Below are 13,002 nucleotides of genomic sequence, written 5' to 3' on the forward strand. Positions count from 1 at the left end.
TTCCTCTGTCAGTAACTAAAATGGTTGATACTAAATGATTTAACTTCATATGGAGTAATAAACCTCATTATTTAAGAAAAGCGGTAATATGTACCACCCAAAGTGACGGGAGGGTTGAACGCTCTGCATTTTAAAACCTCTAATATAATATTTCAGATTAAATGGATGCAAAACTATTTAAGAAATAAGGATTGCATTTGGAATATCATCCCTAATTTAATATTCCAACAGATTGGTGGTCTAGAATTCTTACTCAAATGCAACTTTGATATGGGTAAAATCCCTATTAAGCTTGCAAACTTTCATAAACAAGTACTTCTAACTTGGAACCTCATGTACAAACAAAATGTGTCCCCACATAGGTATACAATCTAAAGACATAAAATACAAAAACAGGTCTTTATTTTTCCAGAACTGGTTTGACAACAACCTTATTTGGGTTAAACAATTATTGAATAATGATGGACAACTATATGATTATCCAGAATTTATGAGAACACACAATGTTACATTCACTCCTGAGGAGTATCACATTGTTGTTAGAGCTGTCCCTAAAGGTGCTATTCTTCTTTTAGGAGAATGTAACAGTACTCCAAGTGCAACTGTTGAGGATTTTGTAGCCTCAATACAAATAGAAGGAATTGACATTTTAAACTATAAATGTAATAACATCTATATAAGGAAACTATGTCAATATGTTACTATTCCCTCTTGTAAAATGTACTGGAATGCAGGCCTAGGACAAGTGAACTGGAACAAAGTTTCGTTGTTATCTGGTAAATATTGTATATCTAATAAGGTGAAAGAAGACCTTTATTATACACAGATTTAAAATAGCTATTGATAACAAATGTGTATTTTGTGGTTGTGACCCAGAAACACTTGACAATTTATTTTGGGACTGTTCTTATGTCAGAAGATTTTGGAGTGAGTTAGAAGATTATATTTTAAAAGAAACGTATTAATGTTAATCTGAGAGACTCTGATATTGTTTTATTTTGATCCAAATGATATGGACCCTGATTTAATTTTCATTGTTCATTTGTTTATCTTTCATGGAAGATTCTTTATCCATAAAATGATGTGGGCAGAGAACAAACCCCCTTTCACATTATTTAAGATCGAATTTAAATATTATTTTTAAATGATCAGTAAATGTAAAAACAAAAAAGCAATACGCACCATAAAAGTATTTAGCAAATTTAAAATTAATCTTGATATGTAATACCCCTGTCTGTTAGGTTTATGTACTCTTGTTTGTATATTTCTGTGTTTTTTGTATTTTTGTATATGTTCATAATAAAATTACAGTAGCTTGCTTGCTTGCTAGCTAATGTTAGCTAAATAAAACTGTCCAGCTAGATGGCTAGCTGACTAGGCAGGCTGAGGTATATAAGTAACGTTACAGTAGTTACCAACGTCAATCTATAAAAACTGTTATTTATTCCTATTTAACAATATGTACTTAAGACAAATACATGGTAAAGAAAGTGTTCTCTTTCCAGTCTTTTCGGGCCTCTAAAGCAGTAGGTAGTCAGCAGGTTGTCACGGTCAAAAACACCGTCCTTGGAGAGCAATTCTGAGGTAATAATTTTGTGCGGACTGAGCGAGCGTTTATGCAATGAAATAGAGCTAGAACTTTCCGCATCCTCCTTCCTTTGCGACCGCTACGAGGTAAAATAGAGCCAGGCAACTAGCATAACAACCAACGCTTTGGTTCATTACGTAATCCGGTCAGAATGTTGCAAGTTCTAGAAACAGCCCTAGCAAAAGAAGCTAGAACACATCGAATCCCATTGTGACGTAGAGGGGGACACTATTTGGCCGGTGGACACTATTTGGCATGACAGGCCTCCAAAAGGCTGACTGCATTTGTGGATATGGATGTGGGTACGCAAACCCGCTATCCACTATGACGCCTCATGTTGAGTTCAGATTTTTTGTGGCAAAGTTGCCAATCCCTGCCCTACATAGTACAAGACTTTTAGGACCCATATGGCTCTGGTCGAAAGTTGTGAACTATGTAATGAATAGGGTACGATTTGGGACACAACCATAGACTCTCTCTTTGTCTCACATCTCAGAGCACATCTGTACCGCGTGCACATGCATGTGTGTGTGTCTGTGTGTGTGTTGTTTGGGTGTTGTGAAATTTGAGATAGAAGCTCATTGGTATTCTGATCGATGCTGTAGACAGCCTTCCCACCTCCCGTGTAGATTTGTGGACGATCCCACTGAGTTAGCATCTGCCTGCCTTAACGCAGTCCATAGAGGACTGCATGGTGAGGGCCTCCTTAATCGCAAACTGGTATGCTTCAGTGCCCACATTGCTAACAATACAGTAACAGTCATGCATGTTTAGCCTGTACGCTAACCGCTATTGATGTGATACTATAATTATCTGTCCCTGTGGCACCACAGTGAATGATGTGTGTGTTAAGCTTGGAGAAGTTGCCCCTTAGACACTGATCTAAGGTCAATTTGGTGATTTTACCTACTAATGGTGAAGGTGATGATTTAGGGAGGATAAACTGTGCTGTGATCTGTGCCTAAGGGCAACTTCTACCCCCTGAGAGTGTGTTTTGCTGGGAGGTACCTGAAATGCAGACTGAGCAGCTAGAGGAGAGTTCTGCATACTACCTAGGTGGGACAACCACATCACAGGCATAGAAAGTATATTTTTCCCAAATAATGGATATATCATCAGTAGAGTCAGAGCTAGAAGTGGGGGTGGAGGGTCAAGTGCAAGTGGTGCAGGTAGGGGGATTATTTAAGATACTGTTTGAAGGTAGAGTTTCAGATGTTTATGGAAAATGGGCAGGGACTCTACTGTCCTAGCTTCATGGGGAAGCTGGCTCCACCATTGGGGTGCCAGGACAGAGAAGAGCTTGGACTGGGCTGAGCGGGAGCTGCCCTTCCGTAGGGGTGGGAGAGCCAAGAGACCAGAGGTGGCAGAACGGAGTGTTCGGGCTGGGGTGTAGGGTTTGAGCATAACCTAAAGGTAGGGAGGGGCAGTTCCTCTTGCTGTTCCGTAGGTAAGCACCATGGTCTTGTAGTGGATGCGCGCTCCGACATGAAGCCAGTGGAGTGTGCGGAGGAGCGGGGTGACATGAGAGAACATGGGAAGGTTGAAAACCAGGCGGGCTGCAGCGTTCTGGATAAGTTGCAGGGGTTTGATGGCACAAGCGGGTAGCCCAGCCAACAGTGAATCGCAGTAGTCCAGACGGTAGAGGACAAGTGCCTGGATTAGGACTTGCCCCGCTTCCTGTGTGAGGTAGGGTCCTACTCTACAGATATTGTAGAGCTGCTCTCTACTACACGCACTAAGTTGATTCTCTGCTATGATTGGTGTGGTGGATATAGGATGTAGTAGTATAGGCTACATCTCACACTATTACCCCACTGCAGTAGTTGGTAGTATTGGTAGTTTAAGTAAATACTGACCAATGAGGTTATAGCTGAATGTTGAGGATTTGATCATTTTCACCATTATGATGCTTTAATTTCACTAGGTCTCAAACTCAATGCCACTGGGTGGCCAATTTGGCTTTCTATGGCCCTGACATTGACTCTAATACTGAGTGATGTGAAAGGGACAGAGAGATGGGGCAAAAGTCATTGGATCAAGTGCACAAGACACAGCAGCCAGCCCTATGATCTACTAATGTCCCATTCCCCTCCATGGCATCAATAGAGCACTTATACATGAATGTCACTCGCTTCTTATGCATTCCAAACAGCCTCGAATTCACTAAGTTTACTGCATAAATTGCCCTTCCCCATGATAAATCTCTTGGCTGGGTTAATTGAAATAGGTTTTTGGCTGATATAACAGAAATAAATCAGGATCTAATTTAACAGTAATAGTGACCTCGTCCTTGTTTTTCTCCCTCCCAGAATAGTGAGTGGTATGATCAGGTGGGTGTCAGAGATGGTGAGCGAAGCTAACAGGTTGAATCAACGTGGGAAACTGATTGGATTTGCAAAACCCAACTTTTAACCTAAATCCAATGACATGGTGACCTTTTTTTTGTTGAATTCACGTTAGTTGACAACTCAACCAAATGTAAATAAAAACTAAATGTTGAACTGACGTCTGTGCCCAGTGGGTTTGGTGTTGACAAGCCCTTTCAATGAAATGTACTGGCAACCTTAAAGCTGCAATCCATAGTAGTGAAACTGACATGTTTGTTTGCAATATTACAACAACAAAGACGTTACTTCAAACAACGAACACTGTTCAATCGTGGTTTCATCAGACCAGAGAATCTTGTTTCTCATGGTCTGAGAGTCCTTTAGGTGACCTTGGGGCAAACTCCAAGCGGGCTGTCATGTGCCTTTTTACTGAGGACTGGCTTCCGTCTGGCCACTCCACCATAAAGTCCTGATTGGTGGAGTGCTGCAGAGATGGTTGTTCTTCTGGAAGGTTCTCCCGTCTCCATAGAGGAACTCTGGAGCTCTGTCAGAGTAATCATCAGGTTCTTGGTCACCTCTGTGACGAAGGCCCTTCTCCCCCGATTGCTCAGTTTGCACAGCGGTCTTGGTGGTTCCAAACTTCTTCCATTTAAGAATGATTGAGGCCACTGTGTTCTTGGGGACCTTCAATGCTGCAGAAATGTTATGGTACCCTTCCCCAGATCTATGCCTCGACACATTCCTGTCTCGGAGCTCTATGGACAATTCCTTTGACCTCGTGGCTTGGTTTTTGCTCAGACATGCACTGTCAACTATGGGACCTTATATAGACAGGTATTTGCCTGTCTATATAAGGTCCCTCAGTTGGGGTATTGTGTGCAGTGGGGTATTGTGTGCAGTGGTGGAAAAAGTACTCAATTGTCATATTTGAGTAAAAGTAAAGATACCTTTAGTAGGAAATTACTCAAGTAAAAGTGAAAGTCACCCAGTCAAGTACTACTCGAGTAAATGTCTAAAAGTATTTGGTTTTAAATACGTAACTATCAAAAGTAAATGGAATTGCTAAACTGTACTTAAGAATCAATAGTAAAACAAAGTATAAATAATTTTAACTTCCTTATATTAAGGAAACCATATGGCACAATTTTCTTAATTTTTTTTTAACTGATAGCCAGGAGTACTCCAACACTCAGACATAATTTACAAACGAAGCATTTGTGTTTAGTGAGTCCGCCAGATCGGAGGCAGTAGAGATGATCAGGGATGTTCTCTTGATAAGTGTGTGAATTGGACCATTTTCCTTTTGGGAGTACTTTTGGGTGTCAGGGAAAATGTATGGAGTAAAAAGTACATTATTTTCTTTACGAATGTAGTGAAGGTTAAGTTGCCATGAATATAAATAGTAAAGTACATACAGATACCCTCCAAAAAACGACTTAAGTAGTGTTTTAAAGTATTTTTACTTCACTACTTTACACCACTGAATGTGTATAGATTGATGAGGGGGTAAAAAAATAATTTAATACATTTTAGAATAAGGCTGTAATGTAACAAAATTTGGAAAAAGTCACGTGGTCTGAATACTTTCCGAATGCACTCTATATCTCACTCGGTCAGGATATTTAAGCCTCCATATATCCACTAGTTCCAATGTATGCGCCTGCCCACCCACAGGCACGTTTGGGGAGCTACTTTATTCCATTCTGTACTACTGTGTATTGTGTGTATTAGGTTCATGCCTCATAGTACCTCCTTTGCATTACATAAACAGCATTATAGTGTTGTGTACAATCTCAGAGGGCATTGGAGGCCAAGAGTGTTGCTTAGTTAGGACACTTACTCAGAGTCTTTACAGGGAGGCTTAGGGGCAGGAACATGCCTATAGGTGATGAAGGACTCCCTCATTCCCCCAATGAACCCCTGGAGCTATCCTGTGTCTGGGGCTGCATCCCATTCCCTACAGAGTGCAGTACTTTTGACTTAAAGTAGTGCGCTATGTAGGGAATAGGGTACCATTTGGGACAGCCTGTGAGTCATTGCAAGTGTCTGTCTTATTGTAACGTATACAATGGGAGTCTAATAATAAACGGACCATCGAACAATATAACAAACACGAGTGGCGTATAGACATGAAACACATAAACAATACTGACTGGGGAAGGAACCTAAGAGTGCCAGATATAGGGGAGGTAATAAGTGAGGTAATGGAGTCCATGAGCAACAGCAGTAGCTCTAATCTAATGTCACTGCCAGACCAGGAGTGGGTGACTCACTGCCAGAAAAAAAGAAACATAACCTTTGATGAAAATGACGAGTTGAGCTGGAGAAATACTGTAGCTTGAGATGCCTCCTCGTTGTCCTTAGTATTCACTAACCCTCCGCACTGTTTGTAGTCACCAGTAGGCATACTTACATTCACATTACTGTATGGAACACTCACACAATTCAATTCAATAGATCTTTATTGTCCGAGAAGGGAAATTGAACACACTGCTATAGGAAAAGGAGGAGGGAGGGAGAGTGGGAGTTTGAGATTCGTGAGACTATTGTAGAGGATCTGCATGAATCCGTATCTATATCATACCATATAATCTGTGTTTGTGTGTGAGTGCATGTGTGTGCATGTGCTTCTCAAGAGAGATTAGATGACTTTCAACTGATTTACTCAACCTCAACATAGCCTACCACACAAGTAATGAAGACACTTTTCAAAATATTGACTATTCACCGGACCGACAACGAACATCATGCAACATGTTTTGATGCTACCAAACTTAAAAGGTGTTTTGCCTCCTTTAAGATTTTATGAGCTACTCAATAAAACATGATGATCAGCGGGTTGCCAGATGAATATTAATAAGTATGTTTATTGCAGATGAGGAGGATCAGTGTGCGAGCGAGCGTGGGTGCATGTATGGGCGTGTGCAGAGTTGTGTGTGTCTGCGGAGTGTATTGCTGGAGCATGTGTAAGTATGTACGACGGATGTAAACTCTGTTGCCATTTTGTTGTCCGCGGAGCCGGAGCGCATGTATTTTCCAGGCTTTTCCCGACCGACCGAGGGCCGGGTTGCCAGGTAGTGTTGTGATAGCGGGGATTAGATCCTGATTGAGGGTTTGATTGAGGCCAGACTACTGCATGACAAACAGTGCTGCACACTATCACACTCCTGATGTACAATGCTCCGGAACAACTGCTACTGTTAGTCTATAGCAGCAACATAGTAGCTATGGTTTACTAACAGCCCCCACAATGGACAACATAATATAGTAATCAATTCTACTCTGTGTGAATGGAACCATAGATGGCCTATATGTGACTGAGAGACATGTATATATGTATTAGTATGTTTGTGCATGTTGGAGGATGGAATACAGTAATAATGTGTTGAGGAGACCGGGGTGGAAGGTACCACCACCAGAGATCAACAATGGGCCAAAATATGAGGCAAATATTCCTGGGGTGGGTTAGACTATTTCTGTGACACCATATGGTCTCCCTGCCTTACGGCCATCTCTCTGAGACCACCATTCATAAATCAAACTATCCTGTCTGTGTTATCTCCCAGTCATTGGTCACTCTGGAGTGTCTGGAGTAGGCTCCTCTATGCATTAGAGATGAGACAGGCTTGGTAAAAGGAAAGCAGAGGAGAGAGGACCCTCTCATACAGTACCTAGCGAGCCAGAGCAGCTGTGTCCTAAATGGCACCCTATTCCCCATGTGCACCACTTTTGAATAGGATGTAATTTAGGACACACACATATCGGGAGGAATATGATTTATGAGTTGAAGGCTGTGTTTAAACGCCTATTGGACTGGGGGAAATGAGTGTATAGGAATGTGTGATGCTGAATACTGGTAGATGACTGAGTTAAGATGGGTAATCAGTACAGTGTTTGAGATTGTGGACATGTGCTGGTGTGACTGTTTTTTGTGGTATTTCACCCTCTTTATTACCCTTCTTTGTCCTTATACTCTCTTTTCTTTATCATTCTTATCTTATTTAATTTATTTATATATTTTCTTTTCTCCATCTGTACATATACACTACATGGCCGAAAGTATGTGGAGATCCATTCAAGTTAGTGGATTTGGCTATTTCAACCACACCCGTTGCTGACAGGTGTATAAAATCGAGCACACAAGCCTAAGATCACCAATGAGCAATGCCAAGCGTCAGCTGGAGTGGTGTAAAGCTCGCCGCCAATGGACTTTGGAGCAGTGGAAACTCTGGAGTTCTCTGGAGTGATGAATCACGCTTCCCAATCTAGCAGTCCAATGGATTAATCTGGGTTTGGGGGATGCCAGTAGAACGCTACCTACCCCAATGCATAGTGCCAACTGTAAAGTTTGATGGAGGAGGAATAACGGTCTGGGGCTGTTTTTCATGGTTCAGGCCCCTTAGTTCCAGTAAAGGGAAATCTTAACGCTACAGCATACAATGACATTCTAGACGATTCTGTGCTTCCAACTTTGTGGCAACGTTTTGGGGAAGGCCCTTTCCTGTTTCAGCATGACAATTCCCCAATGCACAAAGCGAGGTCCATACAGAAATAGTTTGTCGAGATCGGTGTGGAAGAACTTGACTGGCCTGCCCAGAGCCCTGACCACAACCCCATCGAACACTTTTGTGATGAATTGGAACGCCGACTGCGAGCCAGGTCTAAACGCCCAACATCAGTGCCTAACCTCACTAATGCTCTTGTGGCTCAATGGAAGCAAGTCCTCACAGCAATGTTCCAACATCTAGTGGAAAGCCTTCCAAATCAAATCTTATTGGTCACATACACATGGTTAGCAGATGTTAATGCGAGTGTAGCGAAATGCTTGTGCTTCTAGTTCCGACAGATATTACTGCACTAACTAGTAATCTAACAAATTCACAACGACTACCTTATACACACAAATATAAAGGGATTAATAAGAATATGTACATATACACTTGAAGTCGGAAGTTTACATACACCTTAGCCAAATACATTTAAACTCAGTTTTTCACAATTCCTGACATTTAATCAGAGTAAAAATTCTAGTTTTAAGTCAATTAGGATCACCACTTTATTTTAAGAATGTGAAATATCAGAATAATAGTAGATAGAATGATTTATTTCAGCTTTTATTACTTTCATCACATTCCCAGTAGGTCAGAAGTTTACATGCACTCAATTAGTATTTGGTAGCATTGCCTTTAAAATGTTTAACTTGGGTCAAACGTTTCTGGTAGCCTTCCCACAATAAGTTTGTAGGCCTCCTTGCTCGCACACGCTTTTTCAGTTCTGCCCAGAAATGTTCTATAGGATTGAGGTCAGGGCTTTGTGATGGCCACTCCAATACCTTGACTTTGTTGTCCTTAAGCCATTTTGCCACAACTTTGGAAGTTTGCTTGAAGTCATTGTCCATTTGGAAGTCCCATTTGTGACCAAGCTTTAACTTCCTGACTGATGTCTTGAGATGTTGCTTCAATATATCCACATCATTTTCCTCCCTCATGATGCCATCTATTTTGTGAAGTGCAACAGTCCCTCCTGCAGCAAAGCACCCCCACAACATGATGCTGCCACCCCCGTGCTTCACGGTTGGGATGGTGTTCTTCGGCTTGCAAGCGTCCCCCTTTTTTCTCCAAACATAATGATGGTCATTATGGCCAAACGGTTCTATTTTTGTTTCATCAGACCAGAGGACATTTCTCCAAAAAGTAAGATTTTTGTCCCCATGTGTTGCCTGGCTTTTTTTAATGGCGATTTTGGAGCAGTGGCTTCTTCCTTGCTGAGCGGCCTTTCAGGTTATGTCGATATAGGACTCGTTTTACTGTGGATATAGATACTTTTGTACCTGTTTCCACCAGCATCTTCACAAGGTCCTTTGCTGTTGTTCTGGGATTGATTTGCACTTTTCGCACCAAAGTACGTTCATCTCTAGAAGACAGAACGTGTCTCCTTCCTGAGCGGTATGATGGTCCCATGGTGTTTATACTTGCGTACTATTGTTTGTACAGATGAACGTGGTACCTTCAGACGTTGGAAATTGCTCCCAAGGATGAACCAGACTTGTGGAGGTCTACGATTTTTTTCTGAGGTCTTGGCTGATTTCTTTTGATTTTCCCATGATGTCAAGCAAAGAGGCACTGAGTTTGAAGAAAGGCCTTGAAATACATCCACAGGTACACCTCCAATTGACTCAAATTATGTCAATTAGCCTATCAGAAGCTTCTAAAGCCATGACATCATTTTCTGGAATTTTCCAAGCTGTTTAAAGGCACAGGCAACTTAGTGTATGTAAACTTCTGACCCACTGAAATTATGATACAGTGAGTATTTCACTTATAAATCTGTCTGTTAACAATTGTTGGGAAAATTACTTGTGTCATGCACAAAGTAGATGTCCTAACCGACTTGCCAAAACTATAGTTTGTTAACAAGAAATGTGTGGAGTGGTTGAAAAACGAGTTTTAATGACCTAAGTGTATGTAAACTTCCGACTTCAACTGTAAATATATTGATGAGCGATGGCCGTGCGGCATTGGCAAAATGCAGTAGATGGTATAGAATACAGTATATACATATGAGATGAGTAATGTAGGATATCTAGACATTATTAAAGTGGTGTTCTTTAAAGTGACTAGTGATACCTTTTTATTAAATCCATTTATTACATTTATAAGTGACAAGAGAGTTGAGTCTGTATGTTGGCAGCAGCCACTCTATGTTAGTGATGGCTGTTTAACAGTCTGATGGCCTTGAGATAGAAGCTGTTTTTCAGTCTCTCGGTCCCAGCTTTGATGCACCTGAACGGACCTCGCCCTCTGGATGATAGCGGGGTGAACAGGCAGTGGCTCGTGTGGTTGTTGTCCTTGATGATCTTTTTGGCCTTCCTTCCCGGAAGATTCCCATGATTTTGGAATGAGATGTTCGACGAGCATGTGTCCACATACTTTTGGCCGTGTGTGTGTGTGTGTTTGTTTAATACAGACTATCTAAAAAAATAAGTGAAAATTCACAAATTATCCACTGGATTATGATTTATTTATAGCGGAGGTGCAAAAGCATAAGTTTGCACCCCCTATTTTAATGTGCTCCTTGGCTCAGGCGACCAAGTGGACACAAGGCTGGTTGGCTCATCTCAGTGGCAAAAAGCAATAACTTTGCAGCTGTTTCTGATGAATAAATAATGCCATGCTGGTGGGTGGTAACATTCAAATATAACCCAGCCCTGAAATGAAACCTAGGCTGAAAATAAGTTGTACATCATATCAAAGGAAAAAACTAATAAAACCTGGATCACACGGATTTGCACTAAGTGGGTACTTCTGACTTGTCACTTCAAGCCCAAATACTGTATATTATACTTTGACTAAAACGATGACTTATTGACTTAAATTGTTGTGCAACATCATGGGTAAGCTCTGGCCATCGTCTTTCTGCTCGATTGAATCCAGCCCACGGTTGTAAGGTTCCTCCAGGACTCATAAACAGCCTATTGCCGCTTCTGGGGATCAGTGTTGGTGCCTCAATATTCCAAGCAGGGAACCTCAGGAGAAAGGGTAGACTGACCTACACATGCACGCACGCACACACCCACACACCTGCACGCAAGTACACACACACATTCTTTACAATAATTATCTCTCTCTCTGTAGGTGTTCTAGCGATCCTAGCTGTGCCAGTGGGAGTGGTGTTCTCTACCCAGGAGCTGTACCCCAGCTGGACCCCCGAGGACCCTGTCTCCATGTCAGCGCCCCACAGCAGCCCCCCTAACCCGCTCCTGCCTCTCCCAGACTGGCAGCAGGAGGACTCCAGCAGCGGGGACCCTTGGTCCCCCCAGGGAGGGGCGCTGCCCACAGGCATCATCAAGCCCACCACAGCGCTCAGCTCCTGGGGCTGGCATCTAACCCACCACACCAGCCTGGCACACACTGTGACACCACCCAGTAAAGACAGCCTCATTCATGCTGCAGCTACTTTCAGTCCTAACACTGTGAACTCTGTGAGAGTCAACCAAGACCCTGGCCCTAGCTCTGTCAGCCCCAGTCCAGTCAAGCAGGCCCATTCCCCCAGCTCTGGTGCTCTCAACCCAGGCCACAGCTCCAATTCTCTCAGTGCAGACCAGGGCCTCTTGCCCAACTCAGTCAATCAAGCCCATAGCCCAGATAATGCTAATGTTAACCAGGGCAACAGCCCTCCTAGACCTCCCAGCTCTGCTGGCCAACAGAGTGAGGTAGCTCCAGCTGCAGTGGAGGGGGCTCCAGACTCTGGGTCTGCCCTGGCTCCTTTGCCCAGCCCGCTCACAGAGAGAGAGGATACTCTGGGCCCGGAGCTTGGTGGTCCCCCGGCCCCCACACACACCCAGGAGCCTCAGGGGGGGAATGTCAAGGAGCCCATAGACCCCAGTCAGCAGGACTTCACCACTGAGCTGCAGCCTTCCTCTCTCTCCTCCTCCTCTTCCTCAGAGGATGCTGCTCTAGATCAGACCCTCAGGGAGCATGTTGAAGCCACGCCTGAGCTTTCCCGACCCCACGCCATCACCCTACGGGAGGTGCACCCACTGGTCAACGAGGACCCCACCCTGGAGCTCAAAACAGATGGCAATGTCACTTTTCATAGCGGCAGTGTGGAGGGCATCCATGGCGAGGACCCCTCCTCCCAGTGGAACAGCTCGTCCGCTACGGAGCCCCCCTCCACGGCCAGTGGGAACTTTCTGAACCGACTGGTCCCCGCCACCACTGCAGACCCCTGGGGTCCTGGTAATGGCTCCGGCCCCGCTCTGGACTCACCGCTGTCCAGCGCCACCATCTGCCTGAGCAAGATAGACATTGTGTGGATCGTGTTGGCCATCAGTGTGCCTGTGTCCTCGTGCTGTGAGTATCAAATAGCAACCTGATGAATGCTTTGATGCTGAAACATGTTGTTTTTTGTTGACAACAAAGCCCTTTATATCAAATGTCCATTTCCCTCTATATGGGATGAATATATATTGTACAATTTTAGTATAAACTCAAAGCCTCTTAGAGAACCATATCAAAGGCAAAGAGGTTAGAGAAATTGTGTTTGAGTCAGTAGGAGGCTGACCACCACTTTTAGGAGGCTGAGATC

At 43.3% G+C, this 13,002-nt stretch overlaps 1 protein-coding gene across 1 annotated transcript in view; it reads left to right on the top strand.

The window, feature by feature from the left end:
- The window catches only part of LOC120027965 (transmembrane protein 108-like), a 71,186-nt gene that overhangs the window by 53,991 nt on the left and 4,193 nt on the right, over positions 1 to 13,002 (top strand). Inside the window, exon 3 of the mRNA XM_038973062.1 lies at positions 11,550 to 12,767. Within this exon, the coding sequence (XP_038828990.1) occupies positions 11,550 to 12,767 (1,218 nt within the window). The remainder of the gene's footprint in view (positions 1 to 11,549; positions 12,768 to 13,002) is intronic.

This window comes from Salvelinus namaycush, chromosome 33 (genome assembly GCF_016432855.1).
Source record: "Salvelinus namaycush isolate Seneca chromosome 33, SaNama_1.0, whole genome shotgun sequence".
NCBI classification, from domain to species: domain Eukaryota; kingdom Metazoa; phylum Chordata; class Actinopteri; order Salmoniformes; family Salmonidae; genus Salvelinus; species Salvelinus namaycush.